The sequence below is a fragment of the Micropterus salmoides genome, unplaced genomic scaffold, assembly GCF_014851395.1.
Source record: "Micropterus salmoides isolate LMB-PRFRI ecotype aquatic unplaced genomic scaffold, ASM1485139v1 Ms_hic_scaffold_22, whole genome shotgun sequence".
NCBI lineage: Eukaryota > Metazoa > Chordata > Actinopteri > Centrarchiformes > Centrarchidae > Micropterus > Micropterus salmoides.
In genome coordinates, this window is record NW_024041373.1 from 16,927,108 (window position 1) to 16,950,928 (window position 23,821).

The 23,821-nt window shown below is 40.7% G+C and overlaps 1 protein-coding gene across 4 annotated transcripts in view; it reads right to left on the reverse strand.

The window, feature by feature from the left end:
- Window positions 1-23,821, reverse strand: part of lrmda (leucine rich melanocyte differentiation associated) — a 215,230-nt gene that overhangs the window by 66,506 nt on the left and 124,903 nt on the right. For all 4 annotated transcript variants that reach the window (XR_005447215.1, XR_005447216.1, XM_038737156.1 and 1 more), the window contains exon 3: window positions 257-383. Coding sequence is in view for 2 of the 4 variants with exons in the window: in XM_038737156.1 (XP_038593084.1) it covers window positions 257-383 (127 nt within the window). In the remaining 2 variants the exon portion in view is untranslated. The remainder of the gene's footprint in view (window positions 1-256; window positions 384-23,821) is intronic.

Genomic DNA, 23,821 nt, shown 5'->3' on the forward strand with positions numbered 1-23,821 from the left:
AGGTCCCTGTGGTTCAAAAACTAGTCCTGTGTGTAGCTCTATGACAGCCAAGTTCTTCTACTCTCTTTTGCAACACACAGTGCTCACTGCAAAACCATGACATTAAAAACCGGTTCTTTGAGACAAAAGGCAGGTTGTATTGACATACAAATGTAAGCTAAGTAAACTGTTGAATCTGATACGGATGCCTGCCTCATCTCGGTCTGCATAGTAGACTGCAAATCAACATGAGAAAGGGATTAGTTTGAAAGGATATTTGGTTCTTATTGAGTGTTAGGGTGTGGAGGTTGGGTAACCTGGGCAACCGGAGGTCATTTCCAAGCAGATTGTTGTCAACGACCAGTTCTTCTAGCTCAGTGAACATTTTGAGGCCTGCCAGTGACCTGCAATGATAAGGCAACAGGAAAACTGTTATGGCTCTGAATCTGGTCAGCCGTTATTGTGCAGAAATAAATATTTCAGCCTCCCTCTTTCATACGCTGGGAGAGTATGGGTCTGGGCCTGTCAGGGGAGTGAATGACAAGAATTAGTGGTGCTGAGCTCCCCTGGCATGGTGAGGCATCCTTCAGCGGCTGGCAGGATGAGGGATGGGGGTCACTTGTGAGTAGCCAGGATTCAAAACAAAAGGCTTCAGAAATGCGGCGGGCAGGATGAATTTGTCAATGTCTTGTGCCTTGAGGCGCCCAGTTTCGCCTGACCCTAACCCTCCATTCCCAAGACAAATCACTCTGTCACAGTTCACCTTCACTCCCCAGACACAAATTTAACTTGTCATCCATCATTTTCACAGAGGAACCGGAATACACTCGCAATCAGAGATGGAATGGAAGGGAAACTTTTTTTGCAACTGTGCCGGGACAGGGGTTAGTGTTGGGATTTCAACATCAAAGGATTTTTATTTATTTATTTATTTTTAAAAAGGAGGAATTCTGCCTTTCTGCTTCTTTATGATGCATTGCAAAGCGAGGTGAAGGGTCATCTCAACTCTTTCCTTCTCTGTCTCTCTCTCACACACATACACATTCATATAGGCATAAAAATGATGGAGGGTGGTGTTAGAAGTAATGTTAGGGCCCTGCAAAGTTCAAGTCATGGAGGGTGCACAAAGGCAATGTGTGTGTTGTCTAATCCCCCACACTGTCAACATGCCATGTTAAAGTATCCTGGGTGACTTCATTGAGATTTAAAACTTCCAGAACTTGATGCAGACAGTACTTACTTCTCCAGATATGTTTCTCACAGTGTACACAACAAGTATTTTGAATTTAATACAGATCCGTTGATATATTTGACTAAACAAATGATTTACCATAAGATCCAAATTTTATAATAATATAATTCTATATTATAAGTATTGTACAGTATGCTTCTGGTTTTAAAACATAAATTCCATTTAACAGTGTCACGATGCAACATGACATACTCAAGATACAGTGAGGTCTAAACAGCTGCAGCATGGAGCTATTGCTCCTCCCTGGATCTGCCTTGTGTCAATGGCTGCCATGATACACACCAACTTCAAGCTATGTAAATATAACACCTTTATCATGACAATCTGCAAATGGGTGGTAAGGAGCAGTAAGCAGCGTGGGGGCAGGGCAAAATGTACAGTCACATTCATTATGGAAAAGTAACTAGGGCAGGGCAGAAGAATGCGTTTTAACAAAGATGATGAGTACTTGCAATATAATGTAGTTTTCAGAAATACACTTGGATCTATAAAGATGTATAAAGATTGGTTGATGTTGTCCAACCAATTGGTCAGTGAGTAGCAATCCATGCACTTTTATTACACACTTTTAGTTTGTCAGACCAACTGTTAACTTGCTCTACGTGCCGTTTCTTGTGTGCTTTTTCTGGCCAGTCAGCTTGGATTAAATGCAGTCCGTGATCCAAAAACACACATAGATGCACAGAGTGGACATACTTTGAACTACAAAGCAAAAAGTAGAAACAATCATCTCGGCTGGAAAACGACAAATCAGCAAGTCACTGATGACTTGCGAGTGATGCGGACTGAGTCGGCTCATTTCAAAAGACATCAAGATTTTGCAAACACACACACACGCGCACACAAACACACACACACACACACACACTTGATACACACAACAACAGCTGACAGCACCTAGCCAGTGTGCTGGCAAAGCTGCTAGCTGACAACCTCTTATCAGGTCTGATTAATGCATTGGCAAGATGGATGAATAAGAGATGTGCCAGTTTTATGAAATCCTACTCTGCTATTTTTCTCCCCATGGAGCTTTTTCATTTACAGAAACAAAAAGGCTAATTAACTCACTTTATCTATAGAGCTGGGAAAAATGATTAATTTCAGATATACTAACAAATTACATTTTTGCTTTTCGGTATTATATATATTTGGTCAATTGACTGTTTGTCTTGGATTTTTTTAAAAATCAGCTAGATAAAGTCCTGAAAAAATGTGTCCTCTGTCTGGCTCAGCTTTGTGAAAATGACAAATTACGAAACTATACGTAGACTAGAAGTTGAAGTAAGGTAGCATACATATGACTGGGCTGTTGGCCCAAACTAGCTATAAGAAAACAAAACGTATATTTTTCAGCACAGTTACTGTGTTGTTAATTACTGACAGGAAATCTGGTACAACGTGTAATTAATGTGATGAGTATAATCTTTGTAAATGTGCAGTTACACAACTATGTACCGCATTGGATAACATTATTGCATTTGCTGTTAACAAAGGTTGCTAACTAACTATTGCCACCTGTAAGTGTGCGTGTGTGCGTGTGTGTCTATGATGGGCTGCAGTCCTGTGGGTTATGTTATTAGCTGCTCGGTTAAAGGGAGCCTCGTGGCACAGGAGGGAGCCTTATTAATTGTTGTTTTCATGTCACCACTGCTGCGTGCACTGGCTGATTTAATCAGTTAAATTCACAGCCAGGGGAGAGCCACTGAGTCCCATCCAGCATTAACTACAGTGCACGGATTGAACTTCTAATACTCTTCAGCTTTCTATGCTCCCTCTGCAGATTTCCATAGCTGGTTTCATTACTTTTTATAAGCTTTCTTGTTTTAATGTGCGGCTTGGAAAACTAACAAAGTTTAAGCACTGCAGTAAAAGTACTTCACTTCAGAAAAAAAAGGAAAAAAAAAGCAGCATTTGCTTTTAACAAAACTAATGAGCATAATTGACTTGAGCCCCAATACTATAGAGATTTGGTAAATGGCAAACAGGCAAAACACAAACACACAGTTTGTAGTAAAGATACATAAAATGTGTTGTCTAATGTTAATATTATTTTATGTAATTAACTTCCTTTAAAAATTACTGTGATGAAATTATTCAGTAATGTATCTTGTGTTTCACAAATGTAAATGTTGTAATTTCACAGATTTACTGCTACTTCTACTGTCATTTTGCCATGTTTCATACATCTGCTAATGTGATTTTCACAGATTAAACTGTTAGTCACTTACGTTCATGTATATCATTAGCTATTAGTATGCACTTTCATCAAAAAAGGACTAAGAATAGGTTACAAATACTATTTGAAAAATAATGTACTCTCATATCATACTGCATCGACTCATTGTATACATATTTAGTAACATGGAATTTCTATAGCAACGTCAGATCAAATGTGTTTTCTTAAACCTCTAACCAGCAAAAGACACACAGACACAGACACAGAGAGAGAGAGAGAGAGAGAGAGAGAGAGAGAGAGAGACTGTAGCTTTAACGAGGTAAGGCGATGAATCCTCTCCTTGTTAAGATAATTATGATCAGCCTCATTGTCAGAGCTAATACTTCACACGGGCTGTCTTTACGCTTTGACTACCACTTAGCCTGTGTAAGCTCACAATCATACATCATACAGCCCTGTGTGCATAAGTGTGTGTGCCCTTGAGCTTACATAAGTAGTGCATGTATGTTGAAATCACCATTATCTGCAGGGATCCTGTCTACTCAACACACAGCGTACATAACATTTAGCCGGAGCAGAAAGTCAGCACAGGAAGCAAGGGAGGATGTGAGAAACCGGACAAGGACACTGGAGATGAGACACTGACCCAGAGAGCAGCCCTGCCAGATCAATACACTAATACTAATGCAGACATAGTGATTGATAAACCACCGCTGACAACAGAGGGAAGAAAACTCTCCACCATTATTGGCTGAAATGTCAGTCACTCCTGCCAATGGTGTGCGCTAGTGTCATGTCAGATATCCTCAGGTACAACACATGAAAAAATGGGGAATGGCAGACTTGGCTCTTTTACATGTGTTACACAGTCTCCCGTAATATGTGTGCTGCTTTCAAAACTGTCACCTAAATGAATCATAGTTGGCCATTTTTAGAAACTCTTAAGACGATAGGTCAAATGTGGAATTTAAAGAGCCATAATGTAAAACAACCTTAAAACCTTCTCTATCTCTGGAATGGTGATAGCGATCACAGAGGCAAGATCCCTGCAGCCAGCACTGCAATTGCGAAAAAGTTCTTGAGTCTAATGTTTATTTAAAAACACACACAAACACTTTGAAAAGCTTGATAGCCCTCACAGCTGCAGTCCACAGTCAAAGGGCTGATGAACTCTCAAGGATCGCAGTGGTGCAGAAAAGCAATGCACTGTTATTCTAAACGGAGGGCCAGAGCTGCAGAGTGACAGGCATAATGACGTCCTGTTCAGAAGGCAACAGATAAAAGTTTGATGAATTGACCAATACTGGGGCCTTGATGGCCTTCATATGTGCATAATGGACTATTCAGTGCACACTTCAGATTGCCTGCCAGGATAAGGCACTGTAATGAATGGGCAAAGGAACTGGACCTGTGAAACCCAGTATGTGGACTGGCTTTAATAAACTTAATAAGAAAGGCGAATGGAGGAGGCCTGGTTAGAGAGGGAGGAAGGAGGCTGGAGAGCCGTTCGGCCTAAATAGTCAAGAAATATTCTGAAGGATCGTCACTCTGTAGCCTATATTGCAAAATATCTTGCAAAAAATCCTGCAATCAAATCTAGTTGTCTTAAAATAATCAAATTAATCTCCTACTGAGATAATATTGTCAAACAGTTTTCACAACAAATCAATTATTTTCTAAATAACCTTGACGTGCAACTGTGCAAGGATATGCCAACTTCATTTGTCCTGTTTGCTGACACTCTTTAATAAAGAAATTAGTTTAAACTATGATAACAGTCATTCAGTTTAGTGACAGCAATGGACAAGCTGGGGATAAAAACCTATTAATACACCAGGTCTCCATTAGCTCAACACAGCTGTATTTCATCACTCAAAATCACTCGAAAACCCACAACAAAAACATCAAAAAATACAGCATCAAAATACTATCAGGATTAGCTCATGGTAAATAAGATGGCATTATCTGTAAAGCAAATTAATTCCCTGCAACCCCTCAAGCCCGCAAGATCCCTCCTACCACCTCCACACAGCACTGATCAGGCCTGTTCCAGCACTCTTCCCTCCAGCTACAGTTTATGGCCTATAAGCGTCTCTGTACATGCATCTCTGACGGCGATGGTGAATTAGACTGTCATTATCTGTCTCTATCTCCCCCACAGGTCTCCCTTTCTCACCCCCTGTCTCCCTCACAGTCAGTGCTCAGTGTGGAACTCCTCTCTCTCTATTGCCAGGCCTCAGGTGGCAGTCATTTAAAGATCACACGTCCAGGACACACGTAGTCCTCCCTGAATGCATGTCAATTCACACATGGGAAGGGGATTACACGTCTCCTCCTAGGCAGCTGCAAATTACTATTAATGGCGATGCAAATCATTAGTACGTTTGGTGCCGCCAGCAAATCTCTTCTTTATGTGGGTTCACTCTTAATCTGTTTTGAATATTGCGCTCTGCTTGCTCCTGACAGCCTATGTGTAAAAGCATCACTAGCTACAAAGCTGTCAATTGGAGGTGGCATGCCAGATTGAACTTTACACAGGGTTACATCAGTTGCAAAACAAAAATATCTTTTTAGAGAGCATAAACAAATTCAGGCAAGAAGAAATCTGTGAAATATAATTAGCAAAGTTCTTTGTTGATGAAGAAGTTAAATATCACCGCTCATTACTTCATGCTACATGAGGTTATTATGTCAGAAGTGCAAATTAAATTGTTGAAAATGTCTACACCATGGTGCGTCTGTCGAACATTTAAATCTTCTGTGTGTTTCAATGATAATTCCACTGTGGATCCCGCAGTGTGAGTTATAGACTACCCCTGTGGATATTCCTGCTGAGTGTGTGAGGTTAATATTCTCTCACAATGTCATTAACGCTGGCAGAGGGGATGAGAGCACTGTGAATCAGACAGGGGCTGATCCTGTCAATTCACACACTGCCACACACACACACACACACACACACACACACACACACACACAGAACCAGACCAAATCAAAGCCCCAATACTTAGGTCAGCATCACCTGGTCTCACTCTTCTGCTTGCATCACCAATCCCTGTCTGATTAATGACCCTGGCCAAGGGGATAAGGACTTGCCAGACATTCCTGTCAGGTCCAAGCTCATAAGCCTTGCTTGACCCCGGTTTGGCCCGGGATGACGTCTGAGCTCCAGCAATGACCCGACAGAGTTTTCCTCTCTCCCAGTGAAGAAAGAAATGGAGAGATCACTGCAGAAAGGTGGACGTCTCTTTTAAAATTTCAGCAGGTGAGGTCTGGTGCATGGCCAGACAGAATGACATCTGCTTTCCATGTACAACACTGAAATGCACACTCTGAAATATATCATCAGACAAGGGAGGCAAGCAGTATGTTGGCGAGGGCAAGCTCCTTCAGAGCCCACACAACGTTTCTCTCCTCATAGTGCCTGGCCTCTGCTCACAGTACGGCCATGCGTCTTGTGAATGTTTGTATTGAAAGATTAGTTGTCTATCCACATGACAAACACCCTCCTTCCTCAGCGAGCAGGAGCTGGAAATCAATTCACTGATGGCATCTGAGTCAGTGAGGACGTCAATGCGGCACAAACAAGCACACGCGAGCGCTCATGCATGCTACATGGGCTCACATATCTTTTAGTGTATATAATACAGTACAATTACAGTGACAGGGTCAATCAGCCAAGGCATATTGCAATCATGCTTCATATTTAACAATGAGTTTTTCATGAATGAAATAATGCACACGTATATACAATGTATACAAAATATGTAACAGGAAAAAACGCATGTACTCCTGCAATAAAATAAAGGAACCATTAAATAATAGGTGCCGCAATCTGTGAGGAAGAATCTCAGTGCCCTGTCTGCCTGTACGCTCTGTCATTACAGTGTTCAGGCTCAGTGCTTGTCAACATTTCCCTGAGAGGGGGAGCCATCCCGCATTACGTTTGAGTGAGTTCAACTGTCAACTGCCAGCCATTTGTATGCCTCAGCATCCACCTAATAGCAAATAATCACTACCCCGCGCTCTCTTCATGGCAAATGATCGATGTTGTCTTGAAGTCTGATGGATGACCCTGCCACAGTGATGTCCAGGCATGCATTAAAAACCACCTCTATGAAATGCCTGTCAGTCTGATGAAGCGGCGCGCACAAAATCACACGCGTGTGCACATACTGACACTGAGCAATGCATGCACACGGATAAAGGAGAAAATGAACAAAGTGAGAGAGAGCCATGATTCAATCCCAACAATAAAAAAATAATAAAAACACAAATGTTAATTTCTTTATATTAGTGGAAGATTTTATAATGTGACAGGACCTGTGGTGTGATTGGTAGACAGCATTACTAGAGGTAGACTGCTCAAGTACCACCTGGGATGCTCCTTTTCCTCCTTTCACCCTCTCTCCCTCCTTCCATCCCTCTAACACACAAACAGCTCCCTATTACCCCTCAGTGTTCAGATTAAAATGCACAGCACCACAATCTTTGATCTCCCACTTGCTGACACAAATCCTTTCAAGCCTCAACATTTTCCTGCAAAGGTAATTAGTGCTAATTAAAAAGTTTCGAAAGCAGTCTACGGCGGCTGTTGATGCTGCCGCAGCTGGTGCTCGAGTGCGCCCTCCGTCAGATCACCCATCAACCCCCTCCGCAGGTCCTGCGTATGTGTGTGTCAGCTGTGTTCCTGCCTCTTTTCTGCAAAGGATCCCGTAACTAGATGACGGCAGTCAGCCTAAAATGTTTGTAGAATGAGAATGAAATCTGGAAGCCCGGTAAGGGGTCTAACTGTTGGTTCTTCCCCCCTGACAAACCTGTGCTCTGCAGGAGAACATGTAATGACACGTGTAACAAATACAAACCCCACAAATACAACAGGTGTCGTCTTTAATTGGGATATCCTAGCTTGGGGGGGGGGGGGGGGGGGGGGGGTCTTGTTCACATGGAGTAATTAATTTGATAAGGGATTCAATTTGCTGAAAATATCATTGCAGAGAAACATATAATTTAGCATGAGCTGTGATTTGCATAATGACAATAAATACAAAGACTCCAAAATTCTTGGCATAATGAATAAACACACTAGTAATTAAAGAACTTCCTGTTTAGTGTGATTCCAATCATTTGAGATAAAGATATAACTTGAGCTGTCTAACCGTGCTATCATTCATTCACCGGCCTGCCTTATTGCTTTCATCGAGCCATTATTATGATATAATTAGCTGCCTTTCTAGCATATTATTAAGTGGCTTGCTGAGTGTCAGGTACAGAGGCGTCTCAGAAATGACACACACAAAAAAAGCTATATCGTTCCACAATGTTTCAAAAAGATAATTACATAATCTCAGCATGGAGAGCAAGCAGAAAAGTGATAATTAGACAAGTATCCTGCCAATTAAAGTACCATGCCTTGTATTTTTCCCCATGTGATATACGGCAGAGCTCGTTGTACTTCCATGTAGGACATAATACGATTATATTTCTCACGTCAAATCATCATAAAGAAATCAATGTAACGGTATAACATTATATCAACATTCACCTATCCACCAGCTTGCAACACTTTCTACTAGAAGCTGGAAAGTTTTAAGGGCCTTCAGCTGGTAAAGCAAGGAGTATGTTGAGTTTTTCCATGATGACAATAAAAGCCAAGAGTATGCTTTAGCTCTAACAAGCCTATTAATAGGTTTAATGATTGACATGTAGGTGTTGCCAACAAGAAAAAGGAGAGAAACAACAAAGTTATTGATTTGACCTTTGGGATAGTTCCTTCGTTTGTCGTTGTTGTTTTTGCCTTGTCTTACACCTCGGAAGGAGATAATAAAACATGTCACTGCACAAGGCAGTTTGAAATTGAATGCCATCATTTTAATTTAAATGTTACATTTTCTGTGACATCGCTGTCAATGCATAATTGGCACTGAATCCCAGTTTGGATGTACATATTTATCATTCAGCGTGAGACACTCAAACACAGCGACAGATATGTTGCTTTGATGAGATGACAGTGGGGGGAAAAAAATAGAACTGCAAATCAACTGTCGCGCTGTCAGTTAAGCTTTTTGTCACAAACTTGCACATAAACATGCATGATTAGAAATAGCAAACAAGCTCCAGGCTGGAATCAGTGTCCTTGCTCCAGAAGTGTGTAAATAAGCTTATTTGATCCAAGTAGAGAGAAAAATATTCAGAAGACAGACTTAGAAGAAAATCATAGTTAATCATTATGACAAACTTCACAGTGTTAAAGTGCAATTATTTATCATAATACAGAATATTTGAAAGCAAGGTACACACTTTCTAAGAGTTACTTATATGTAGGTACACCTGTCATATTGCAAAAACAAGTAAGATTTTTATTTTAAAAGTCTATCAGATAGAAATAAAGCTATAACATAAGATGTTGTGATCCATATGCACGCAGGTTTGAAGACACACCATTGTCAGTGGAGATCTGACAACTTTGTTGCACTAGCAGTTTCTGTTTCCTGACATGACAGCTGAAAGGGAGGCATGTGATAGCCTATCAGCCCAGTGTAAACCACGGGCAGCACTGCAGCTCCCTGAGAGAAAAAAAAAAGAATAACTCCCTCCCACTCTCTCTCACTTTCTCCCCTCCCTGCTTCTCTCTGTCTTACCGCTGGCCCATTACCTTTACAGAATGAGGCTCATTAAAGAAGGCAAGTTGAGTCAAATCTTTCTGTAATTCAGCAGAGGTGAATTGCTGTCAACATCATTAACCGTCATTTCTCCAACTCACTTCAGTACTTATGAAGTGTTCTTTATTGTGTAATGATCCAAATCTCTTCTCTAAATCGCCCCTCTTCAAAGGCCCTGGAGGACATACCACCCATGCAGCCGCCTGACATGCTAGGAGGCCAGATTAAACGTGGCTCCATCATTACGTTCCTCTTTGTGCTTAAACAGATCCAGCATTTTGTCTTGCGCTTCGGCTAGCAGGTACCGTCCCTCAGAAGGAGCAGAGTGGAAGAAAGATAAGTAGATCCAAAGGGTTAATTGGAGATGGATATTGGTTTTCAAACATGGCTGGCGTATGTTGCATCACAAGACCTCATTTCAGCCAATAACCTTATTATCTCTTTTTCTGTTTTTTAATACTGTTTACTGATAGTTCATTGATCTCATAAGGCCATTGGTCAGGCTGGCTCCATGGCTAATTACAGTGAGAGCTGCCCTGCTTGTCATGCTAGATGTCCTCTGAGTCCTGTCTTAAGAGAAGCCTCTTTTGTGCCTCCGCCATTGTATGTCCTCTAGTGCTCAGTATCATGCTATGAGATGTCCTCCAGGCCTTGTGTTGGGGGGAGCCTCCTTTGTGCAGGCACCATTGTGTGTCCCCAGTGCTGAACCCCCTGCTAGGTAGGAACACAGACGAAGTGCAGCAAGGGGATGCTTCTCAAGGCCCTAAGACCTACAGTAAATCTTCAAACAATTTAGACAAACAAAAACGGCTGCTGTGCTGCGGTGAGAGTAGACACTGAAAAGCAGATGAATAAGCAACATCAATTACTGGGGCTTTGACCTGCAAGCCCCCACACCATGGCACACATTTCACACCAAATCGCCCCAGATTGAAGTTGACACTGCTGGAGTGGAAACACTGACCCCTCACAAGGCTAGCGCTTCAAACTTAAGAGCAGAGAAAGGCAGGGGGACTGACAAACTACATAGACCAAGGCCAATGTGGAAGGGAGACAAGGAGGAGGGGTATGAATAAAAAAAAAAAAATAACACACGCATAATAGGTCCTAGTTTGTTTCAAAGTGAAACAAAATGGCTCAATTTGAGCACTTAGGCCATCGAATTGGCCCAGCTGAGGTACAAGAGGAACATACGAGGGGACAACCGCATCAGGCCACTGATAAGCAGCCTATAACAGGAACAAAGCCGGATGCCCAACAGACTTACCAGTGAACCTGAGTGGGACTGGACCCTCTTTAAAGCTTGTTTTAGCCTCCCAGCATTACCCCCAAAAAAGTGCTGCTTCCTGTGAAGCCTTTTTTTACTCAGGCAAATAGAGCCTCCCTCTACTTTGTAATCTTGGACAAAGGCAAAACAAACACATGGGTCACATTTGTTCAACGCATAGTACACTGCTCCAATAAAAAGACCACGTTAACTGATATCTCTTACTTTCCAATTGTGTACTTAAAAAAAGGAGTTTTTTTCCATTATCACTTTGATTGAAAAACCAAGAAAAAGAGCAACTCAAAAGGTGAGAAAATACCATGCAACCCTATCACAGTTTGTCAATACAGTGTTAATTAATCTAATAACAAACTGTTCTGTACAACATTCCCCAAACTGAATGAATAGAAGACATGTAGTGTAGCAGCAGCATAGCAGCACACTGACACATTTGGGGGCATCAGGCTGCGGATATAGACAGTCCTAACAATCTCCCAATTAACGAGGGGGAAGGTAGAAAAATATGTCTTAGGTCTGCGGAGCAGCTGTGAAACTTAATAATATGACATGGCATACAAAAACAGAGCATGTCTTCTTATAGCCACATGTGAAAATAAAGCAAAAATAAGAGAACAAGAAGGAAAAAGGTGTTTGTCTTCTAACTGGCTTTAAGGATTCTTTCTATGTCATAGTGGATTTCCATGATGTGATAAATGTGACAGACTAAAACTAAAACTAATAAAAAACACGAAAGAAGCAGATGCAACAATTATTAAAAAAAAAAAAAAAACGGTAAGGGGACAAGCTAGCTTTTATTATCAGGATGAAACAATAACTGAAATGAGCTTCAAGTCTTTTAAATGTTTGTAAGGATTCATTTGCAATCCTACATACGTGTACATCTTATATGAAAATACCTTGTTCTGTATCAGATAATTTTGAGATCTAATTATTAGACCAAAATGCATTCTACTCTGCTCATACATGTATGATACAAACCAAAAAAGTAATTTCTTAATGCAGAATACTGCAGAATTGGCAGTACCCAAAGGTTAAAATGTACATTCCCACTCTTGGTAATTTCCAGATTTAATAATATGAACATTATGGAGGTCATTAGCAAATTTAATGAAAGCCTAAAACCAATTTTGCCTCCATGAAAGCGTGACACACTGACAGACAGACAAGGCTGAATGTCAGGTGGAGCAAAGCAGTATTCACAAAGAATATGAAATCCTAACATTACAAACTATTTAACCCATCTAAAAGCTCCACATGCTCAACTAATGTATAGGATTTAAGTGACTTAAGTGAGCACCTGTTTCAAACAATGGAGCCATTTGCTTCCCCCCCGATCACAGACATTCAAACAGAATGATAATGGAGACTATGCCAGTCAGTCAGCCAGCCAGCCGTCTTTGCAAATGGAAATCCAGAGAAAGGTGGGAATCATTTTATCTAGTTGACACACATTACAACGGCAAATTTCAAAAGAGTAAGATGGAAGCTCTCAGGTCAATTATGGTGTCAAGGCTGTCAACTTGCAATGAAATATATACCTTTGAAGAACACTTTACTCGAGGGATGGGGTAAAAAGGATGGGAAGACGTACTGTTTAACCCAGAGACCATATAAGAATATCAGAGATGATGGAGTAAAACGTGGCATGATAATGGACCATTTTCACTGATCACACTTTGTCAAGAGGGACAGACTACACCCACTTTTTGAAGGGTAGTATCAAGGAGTATTATTTTGGTGATCGAAGCTGATTAATGGCATCAGCTGAAACAAGATACTTGGTCATTAACAAAGTCATTACGATAATGGGGAAAGGTGATTTACAACATGTATTTTAAGTTACACTGCAGTTCAACCAGACACCATTCATTTTTTGATGATTTTAGTAGCTAGAAAATTAAGCTAGCTAAATAACCAAACTAAGCTACTGAAACCCCCTTTAAATAAGGGAAACACACACGCACAAAACTTTGTGTGTCTTCAGTCCCTTTTTTATTCTAGCCTCCAAATGTAAATGTCCCCATCCTCTGTTCAAGATATAAAATACTAACCTTGAGACAGTGAATGACAGAGGGAATTATGGGTAATTGTAGTGTCAGAAAGGGAGACAGCTGTATGATGAGATTCTGTGTCATTTAGACAATCAGAAACTTAAGAGGCAGTGTGACACATTTCTCCCCCTCCATCCGACAGGGCTCCTGACATGGCTGGTGATAATTTTCAGGAGAGAGAAAAAGAGAGACAGACTAAGAGTGAGTGGAGAGAGCACAAATGAAAATGGAAGTCACAGAAAGAAAGGTGTGACTTCTCCTCTTCCGTATGCAGCGTGGGCCAAGTGATAGCCTGTGTGCTCCATTCATTGCTGGAATCAAGACGAAATATCCCCTTACACGTCAAACTGCCAGCCAGATAAGAGGTGTCTGAAGCTCTGTATGAGATTAATACTTCCAAGCTAGAAATGACACAGGATGTGAAGGGGGACTTTTGATCTATGTGTTGTGAAGCCACTTCAACAACAGTACTAGACTCTCCACCAAAGATACATCCTTCCTACTGAGGTCAGACGTGTGGACCAGCGGTGACACAAAAAAACCATGCCTTATAGTATATCTAAACCACAAATGGAGAATAACAACACTAAGCTTAGTTGTCAGTTTACACACGTTCACTCAGGCCATAACGAGTAGGAGATAAATGAAAGGATGAAGTGCCTGTCAACATAATGAATTCAATAAAAGCAACATTGTCTGCTTTGTCACATTTCAAAAGTGGTGACATGTAATTACTGTTATTTGTAGAAATAGCCTTCATTATAGTCAGTGAGGGCCCATCCGTTCAAACCACTGGGAAGAAGCTCAACAACCTTCTAATGAGAATATGCTATGATATTGTAGTGTTGAGGAGGAAGTAAAATTTTTAGGTCTTGTTATGTAGAATTATATTAAATTATATAAATTGTTAAAGAATACAAAGAAATTGTAGCTCTATTTAGCAAAATATTAAATAGGAATAGCGTTACATGATTAAGTTCAAGTTTTTAAGCATGCATTCATCCATATGTAAGGTGGATGTCTTTGAAGGGTCTGAATGGTAAACAAAGCAGTTGGCGAAGTACATGCTAAATAGAGCTGTTTCTTTCTTGTGCTAATACATTTTGATTTTCCCTCCAGAATGGATTTCCTAATTGTTTGTTAGGCTACAGTACCACAAGCAATTAGAACAGCTACATCTTGAAACTGAAACCAGCATAACTGAAGCAAGCAGCATTTATCCCATGCCAATGTCTTTGTTGAATTCTAAATATACATTTGGTTCCTTGCACAGGGAAACGACAGCAATACCCATATTTAAAAAACAATCACAAAAGAAGGTCTACTAAGTAACAACAAACAGAAAGATCATCAAAAGTCCTGTATTCAACTACAACTAATGAATGGGATGATGAACTACGAGAAATAACTAGTAATCCTAAACTGATTGAAACAGAGCTAAACAGTCTATTAATACTTGGTAGCTATGTTTAGGTTCATGGAGAACCACCTTATCAACTAACCGGATTTTAGGATACGTATATGTAAACATCATAACTTGATTACACTAAGATCCTAGTCCGATTATGAGACACTCATTTAAGAGTCTTGGCTTAAGCCAGATTTAGGCATCTCCATCTGCGTGATACACAGGCTACATAAGAGGTAGAGGTCGACCGATTAATCGGCCGATTTTTGGCATTTTTTAACATAATCGGCATCGGCCAATATCCAAGTATATCAAGCCGATTATTAGGCAGGCGCATCTGTGGCCAGCCTAGTGTTGTCGTGGAACACGTGTTTGACGCGCGCTGCCGCTAGAGTCATTTTCCAGCCGAGTGAGCAGCAGACCTCATCCAGTGCCTAAGGAGCTAACGGTAAGGATTCAATTCTTATTACTCCTTTATATTTAATTAAAAACTTTTGATATGTTACTGCCAACTTCGAGAAAAAACCTGAATAAGACACATGACATTCGGCTAATTTGGATCGTAGTTGAAGTTGCATTATCACAGAAGAGTTGCTATCATGTCACAATATGTAAGCAATAATTTTGCAATTACAGAGTGAATCTGAGACTTTTATTTGTTCTGTTTGTGTGTCTTATATTTGAGAGGGTTGTCACTCAATGCAGAGAAATAAGTAATAAAAAAGAGACCAACGCACTATAGGCTAGTGACAGACTGGCTTTGCTTTGCTAACAGGTAGCTACAGACAGACCCGGTGCTAATATGGCACTGGAACCTTAACGACCGTTATCTACCGCACCGAATATCAACGCGGATTTCTGTGCTTCAGTTCGGTGCTACTGTTATGCCAGTGCTTCTCTTGGATGCTCAGAAAACGGACGTTAGAATAACAGAAACATCGCTTTACATACCTTTAGCAGTGTTGGGAAAGTTCGCTTTCTACATGAACTAGTTCAAAGTTCAGTTCACACATTTTAAAATGAACTAGTTCAGTTCATAGTTCATGCTTCAAAAAATGAACTAGTTCATTCATAGTTCTTTTTTTCCATATGTTGCGAGCTTGCCACAGCCCATATACAAACACAGACTGATGAGTCTAACATGCCATTTCATTAATAGTGACTGGGAAAGAAAACAAGTGGTACTAAATGTTAAGGCCATGTCTGGCTCCCACACTGGAGAATACATCAGCAAGATGCTCCTTAGCATGCTGAAACATTGGGACATCACCTACGACAGAGTTGCGCTTGTGCTCCGAGACAGTGGTGCTAATATGATTAAAGGCCTCAGATTGGCAGAAATACCAGATCTCAGCTGCAGTGCACACACACATTACAACTTGTGGTAAATGAGGGCATCAGCAGTCAGAGAGCAGTGGGGGACGTTATCGCCAAATTAAAGACATGTGCTACACACTTCAGCCACTCTGTGCTCGCAAAACAGCGTCTGAGTGACATTCAAAAAGAACTTGACCTCCCCCGGCACAGCATAATTCAGGCTGTTCCCACCCGTTGGAACTCCACGTTACACCTGTTGCAGAGGATGCTGGAGCAGAAGCGTGCTCTGAACATTTATGCAGGAGAACATGGAAAGTTTACAACCCCAACTGCAGACCAGTGGACCCTCGTCTCAAATTTGATCGAGACTCTGGGCCCCATTGAGGAAGTCACTTTTGAGATGAGTAAGGCAGAGGCGTCCATCTCCTGCGTCATTCCCAGCATTGCTGTGCTGAAGATGGTGCTTCAGGCAGAGGGTCCCACTACGAGTGGTATCAAAACACTCAGGGAAACCATGTTTCAAAGCTTGGAGAGGAGATATTCAAAGGTGGAGGAGAACAGATGTTTGGTCCGGATCCTCGCTATAAGGGTCAGATCTTTGTAGTGGAGACACTGAATAAGGCCAAAGAATGGGTGAAAGAAGAGAACGCCATCGTGTCTGAACAGTGCAAAACAGCCATCACTGGAGTCCAAGAATCAGATCCGAAACGGAGACGGGTGGAGGAGGAGGAGGAAGAGGAAGAACAATCCGGTCCCTCTGGTCTTCTTGAAAAGATGTACGCAAACATTTTGGGGGCACATGGTGGAACTCCTGCTGAAAAAAATGATGAGCAACACATCATCATTGAGCAGTTGGATCAGTACCTCCAAGAGCCACTGACTGACAGACAGACTGATCTGCCACTAGAATGGTGGAAACAGAATGCATCCCGCCTATACCTTCTTGCACCACTTGCAAGAAAATTCCTCTGTCCACCGCCCTCCTCTGTTCCCAGCGAGAGAATATTCAGTGAGATTGGGATTATCTATGAAAAGAAGAGGAGCAGGCTCACAGGGGAACATGCAGAGCAGTTGTGTTTCCTGCACTACAACCTGCAGCTCTTAAACTGGGAGTATTAGCCTAAGAACTTTCAGTGGAGAATGGGTGGGCTGAAGACTCAGGGTCTGGAATTTGGATTGAAACTAAATATAATATTATTCACATTCCTTTTTGTATTGTTGTTTACAAATCTTCCTTCCCTCAGAAACAAGGAGATGAAGCAGCTAAGTAAATTGCACTAAAAACTTTATTTATTTTTTCATTGAAAAGTATATTTGACAGTTTATTTTCTTCTTACCCGTTTTGTTTATTTAATATTTTTTTTTACATTTATACAATTTATTTATATATGTTTTTTTAAATTATACATTTTTAATTTATAAGTGCAGAATGCAGATTGTTCATTGTTCAAGTGTTCAATAAATGTTTTTGTTGAGAAAGTTTGTCTATGTTAAGTAATTATCATTTCTTTTACATTTTATCTTTCAAATAGAGGTTAAAAACCAAGCAAATATCGGCAGCATTAATCGGCCATCGGCCGACCCGGATTTCAAAAGATCGGTATCGCCGTGAACAAAACCATATCGGTCGACCTCTAATAAGAGGGCACCATAATTATATTTACAGTACAGTCATAACTCATCCAGTCATCCAGGGATTTTGGAGATATTGTGTGAGACAAGTGATTTGGTCAACTTGAGGTGCTTGCATTTCATTATTGTTGAAAGTGGAAACAACAAGGAGAATGTCTATAATATATGATATGTAAGATAAGTTTTTGTACATAGAAAAATATTTTGCAAAGCAAATTCTGTGCAATCACCCTCTATTATAAAGTGTGTAAAGAATGTAAACATGATATTTTCAGGTATGTAATAATTGCATAACTCAGTAGTTTACTTTACAACAGCTACGTTAGTGGTATGTGGATAAACTTGCTAACGACGCAATTTCCAGATCAAACTTTCTGTTTCCCTCTACGAAAAAGTCAAGGAAAGACTTAACATGATTACTTCAGAATAATGGACTAATAGTGTGCAACATATTCATCTACTGTAGCAGTTGTGCTATGACAATCAACTGGTCACATCCTACGCTGAAATATAAATCAATTCCTATGTCAAAGGCATCAACAGAGACCCACCAGAACACCCCTACAAAACTATAAATTTGCTTTGATCCATATGAGACTATTTGGCTTCAGATGGCCCCAGTAGGCTTTCAGGCACACACATATTCCATCTTCTTTGCACAGATAGTCAGACCCAATCCCCAACCACAGCCAGAACCGAATACTGGAAAGTGGAGCTAGTTGGGAGACTGTGCACAGCCAAAGTTCCCTGTAACACCAGTGACAATTTTAACGTCTCATTTCTTTAATTTTTTGTTTGCTCTACGCACAATTCACAGGTACATTTAAATTTTTCAACAGGTCTTAAACCAATGATGGACAGGAATACTAATCAAAAGGTATCAAATGTGCATATGAAAAGTAAGTAACCAACCTTAACAAGAATGTAATCATGTTGCAATTACTCTGTGCATGCAAACATACACTAAGAAAACCTGAATAATGATTAGAAAGAGAAAAGTAAACACTATGGTTGGGAGATAACTGTTTAGGGAAACATGCAGGTCAAAGTGGTACATCATTTTAAAATCTGTTTGTAATTATATAATTATGTAATCTGTTTGTATTATGTGTAATTATTTGCACTAATGTGTAATAAAGCAGTTATAACTAAGCCATTAACATGCAACTGATCCTACAATGGCATCTGTCCATTTCAGTATAAAATAGCAGTATCAAGACCATACAAAGGGATACAAAATACAATGTGATCTATTATGAGACAGTGGTTAGCTCCCTTCAATGTTATAAATCACCATTGTTATTAAAATGATCAAATAATCTTAAAAAAAAAAAATAGGGTCAACTTCAGTGTCCCAAAACCCCAAATGTCTGAAGCCCAACATAAAGAACTGCTGTGGTGAGAAGACAAACAATGCTCTGAGATGAGAGAAAGAAGGAAAGGGAGGGGGGGGTGGGGGGGGGGGGTGGAGTGTCCTTCTCTCTTTTCTCCCTGTTTCATTCCCTCCTATTTTTTCTTCCCTCCGTTCTGCAGTTGTGTGTCCTGACCTTGCAGCTTCTATGGCCCATCCATCTTGGGCTGCTTAGCCATTTCGCTGGCTTCATACTGCGCAGATTAACACAATTCATCACCACAATCATCCTCCATTCATCACCCTTTCCAATGAATGTTTTGACATCCAGTTAATTTTCTGCTGATGATTTATCAAATTATAATTACCATGCTCTGAAGGACTCATTTATTATGTTGATACATGATAATGATGCCAAAGTGGATTGAATTTTAAGTAAGTTCTCCCTGCGATTATAACATATGCGTTATTGTGAATAATGCTGTGCGATTTGATTCTTTACAGCCTGGAAATTCCTGAGACAGTCCTGATGTTACAAAAATCAATGCAAAAAAAAGAGACAAAGTGAGACTGTTAATTCAATCTTTTTACAGAACAAATTGTTTGGTTGGGGTGCAGCAAGCATGAAAAAGTTCAATTAGATTCAGAGCTCCCATCCTGGATGCTCAGTAATTAAAGAGTGCACTAATTCAATCAGGGGGTAGGACTCGGGTAGAGGGAGTTAGGCTGTTTCTTAATAGGTTATAGGTTATTTCTCACATACTGCCCTCATAGGCACTTCATTAGCCTTCTGCCTTACTATTCACTCAGCTTTTCAGCCTCATTATTATCCGGGTTTATTAAAATCCAATGGCTGCCTATCTGTTTCTATTACTGAGGAGCTGACCGGCCTAATGCACTGGGTTACTGTTAAGGGCAAACACACCAACTGCTGTTTTTGAGCAGTGAAAGATTTAGAAAATGTGGTTTTTCCTCTATCAGTATTAGCAAACACTGGTGGGAGCATTACTAGGCTAGTGCGACCTTAGAAAAGCTCAAACACATATCCAGTTGCCCTCAACAATAACCTTTCTCCAAATGATAGATTATTAAATCTTTTCAACAGAGCAGTGAATTCAACAGGGCAACTAGGATTTCATTTGGCCAGATTTTTTTCGCTGTTTGTCACTGCTACTGGCTTTTTAAATTTTATTTTATTTATTTATTTATTTTTTTACAAGTTTTGCAAAGGCACTGGCATTTGATCCTTCGACCCATGCTTAGACACTAAGCTAAATCACTGGTCAAAAGATGGAGGCGGTTTGTGCGGAGCTGCAGTGCATTCTGGGGCACAGGCAACCAGCTCAGGGGGATGAGGGCTTAGGAGGTGTTAAAGGTTATTGAATGCTAGAGAAGTCTCCTGGCGGCGGAAGCACTGTTTACAGCTATCTATTTTTTTGACTCTTTGCCCTTGGGCTGGGGCCCATAAACAGAGCTGCTATCCCCCACACCCCGGCTAGTGGAGAGTGAAGAGCATAATTGTGAGTCCCCCTTGGATGTCCCAAAAGTGAAAGATGTGTCTGGTAAGTGAGAGAGGTCAAACACGAGCATGGATATTTATTACATGCACTGCAACCAGATGGAGGCGGCCCATCCATCAAGCAGAGCTGTCACGCTGGTCACAAACGTTTCCCATAAAGACACCCCCACCACCACCACCACCACCCTCTCTCTGCCTCTCACTCTACATAAGCAGGAGGTCCATCCGCTTGGGAGGAAAGAGAGTATGAAAGAGAAAGGAGACTTGTTCTGCACAGTTATGAACTTTAAGACCAGCACACCACATCCCCATTGGCTTCACAATTTTCCTCTCATTAGTGCTTTCTCTCGGTTTCTCTCAACTGGACCTGGCCTATTTTTAGCAATAACTTTTATCAATACTGCTGTGACTGGCTGTGTGGATGGTCAGAAAGGGCAGGATAGGAAGGCATGCAGTCAGGCAGCTTAGAGAGATATTAAAGGAGTAGAAGGGGGAGCAGTGGAAGGGCGTTTCTGACACTTGCTCCCTCATTCATCAGGCCCTCATAGGCCCGTCGGTGACAATGAAAAGATTTCACAATACAGCCACGGCAGAAACTCATTCTGGGCCTCATCCATCATGCTCAGCCCGCTAGCCGTTCCACTGACCTAATCTGTGATGCCTCGCTGCCTGCACCCCGTTCCTTATAGGCAGGCTTCATTACTGTGAGGGAGAGCAGGAGATAGAGGCCTGGGGGCAAAGGGCCTGGAGAAAAGGGCCGTGGTAGTCATATACAAAAAGACTTACAGTACATAAAACACTGAGACAGCCAACTGTCACAATCCCCAACTTCCTACAGCAAAAGAAACTGCAGTGCACATTGTCATATGTGATAGAGGCCCTTGGAGACAAAATATAAATATAGCAGAGAAGTAGGGAGGAACTGACGGTCACTTTAGTCTGATTAACTTTGAAAACACAATCTCACTGTCATGGAAATATCCATCTAACAGCCTTCCTCCCGTCCATCAATCAAGTGATTAGGCAGCTTGTTACTGTCACAAACAATATCCAAGTGGATAACTGATAGAACTACAATCAGATATGCCAAACACACAGAGGCAGTTAAGCAGAGTTTGCTTGAGATGCAATTGCTGCGCCATCCTGATGTTAAAACAGATAGCTCTTTTTCTTTTCTACCGTAACCCTTGTTCGCCCTCCCGCCATACCCTACATCCACAATCTGCTGCGCTCCCTGCTCTGGACTGCCAAATGTTACTTAACCAAAAAGGGGTTGGACAGGGGGAGGCTGTCTACCTGACCCTGCACCAGCTATTATGGAACTTTATTCCCCAAACCCCTGCTCTGGGTCTGAAGGCAGACTACACTGGCAGCTCCCCCTCTTATCTCTCTAACTGGTTTGTCCCCAGACCCTGTTGCCCGCTGCCTAATGGAGCCTGTCTCTGTACCGAGGGACAAATTCAATCAAGCCCCTCACTAAACATCTTCAAATAACATTGCTTCAGCTCTTTGGGAAAGTGAACATTGTTGCAATTGAAATCAAGTCAGTTACTATGCTATTACTGCTTGGCCAGCACCAGACATGGAGCAAGACTCCTTGGTCTTTGAAACAGCATGAACGAATTGTAGCTTTCACAGATATTTCTCCACCATAACATGGTACCTATTTAAAGACATACAATTCAATGCTTAGCTAGTTTAAAGCAGTATGAATAAAACAATTAAACAAATCAATTAAATATGAACACATCAATTTGACCTATTTTAAAACTCAATGCCTCTCTATGTTTTCCTTTTTCAACAACATAGCTGCAAGTCCAATAATAACAATAAAACTTCTATCTTGTCTAAAGCAATGCTTTTAAACAGAAACCCAATAATATGTCTCTTTGTTGATTTGTTGGCTCTTTTTTGGTATGCTGCTATAATGGCATGTTTCTTTCAAAGTACCAAACCATAACAATAATCGTCATGAACAAATCTGAAAAGCAAATGTGTTTTATGATGCCAACCACGTGTCTATCCAAGCTAGTTTAGCTCTGTCACCAGAGAAACATTGAAAAGCTGTACTGTGGATGCTAAGTTTATGTTTTCCAGCTCTGAAAAAATAATCTCCAACCCCTTTCAGAAATTGCTATCAACGTTCACTTAATGATCATTTTACCACCAGATCACTTATTGCACCACACATCCTCCCGTGTTGGGGACTGGAGATTAGAGAGACAGTTAATTGACAGGAAAGGCTGCCCAGGAAACACCAACAAGACCGATCAAACTGATGGGAAATGTTTACAAGCCTTACATCAGCACTGATAACATCTGAGGAAGGGATTTTCTTTAAAGCTCCCATAAATCACAAACATCAAAATGTATACCATTGTGTATTTTTCTTAAACAAATCCAAACAAAGAAAAATCCGAACTATGTATTCTATAACTGCCTGATGCAATATTAAATCCTCTAGTATCTACATTAAGAATGTACTCCATGTTAGTCTTTTACTATTAGTTTCCTTTCAGTACATACCCTTTGTAATGTTATTGTTGTTATCAAGTCTAATGCTTTGGCTAACTGTAACTGTATTTTGATCGCATCCTTTTGCATTTTCTGTTATTCTGTATTAGTATATCTGCAGTTAGGATCATATTAGCATCCCAATAGAGTCTGTCCAACCAGATGCAGAACAAGAAGTCAATAAAGAGCAATGTATTCAGTCAGGATGGGAGCAAGATGCTTTTATAGAAAGCTGTAAGGAAGAGCAGAGTCCTCAAGTGATTTTTTGACAATTTAACTGGTTCTCCTGACACATTAAATGACTATGCTGACAACTTAACTGCACTGCCAATCAATATTTGCTTTTACTCTCATTGTCAGAGAGAAAATAAAAATATGATGTTAAGGTCAACCCAGGAGTGACAAGGCATTAAAGCCTTATCAGTGCTGCTTATTAAAGCAGCACTGATAGCCATTAAAAAATAGAGAAGATGTATGCCCGATGATGCAAATTCAAGGATTTTCTAAATGATATCAACAAAGATTAAAACTCTGAGATAAAGATACAAAAAATTTAGATAGCTATGGGCTAGAAGCTAACTACTGACTGTGTTTTCCTGTCCAAAGCACTGTGAACTTGCCTCGCAAACGAAAAACAATGTTAAATGCAACAATCCCATCCTAAGTAAGCTG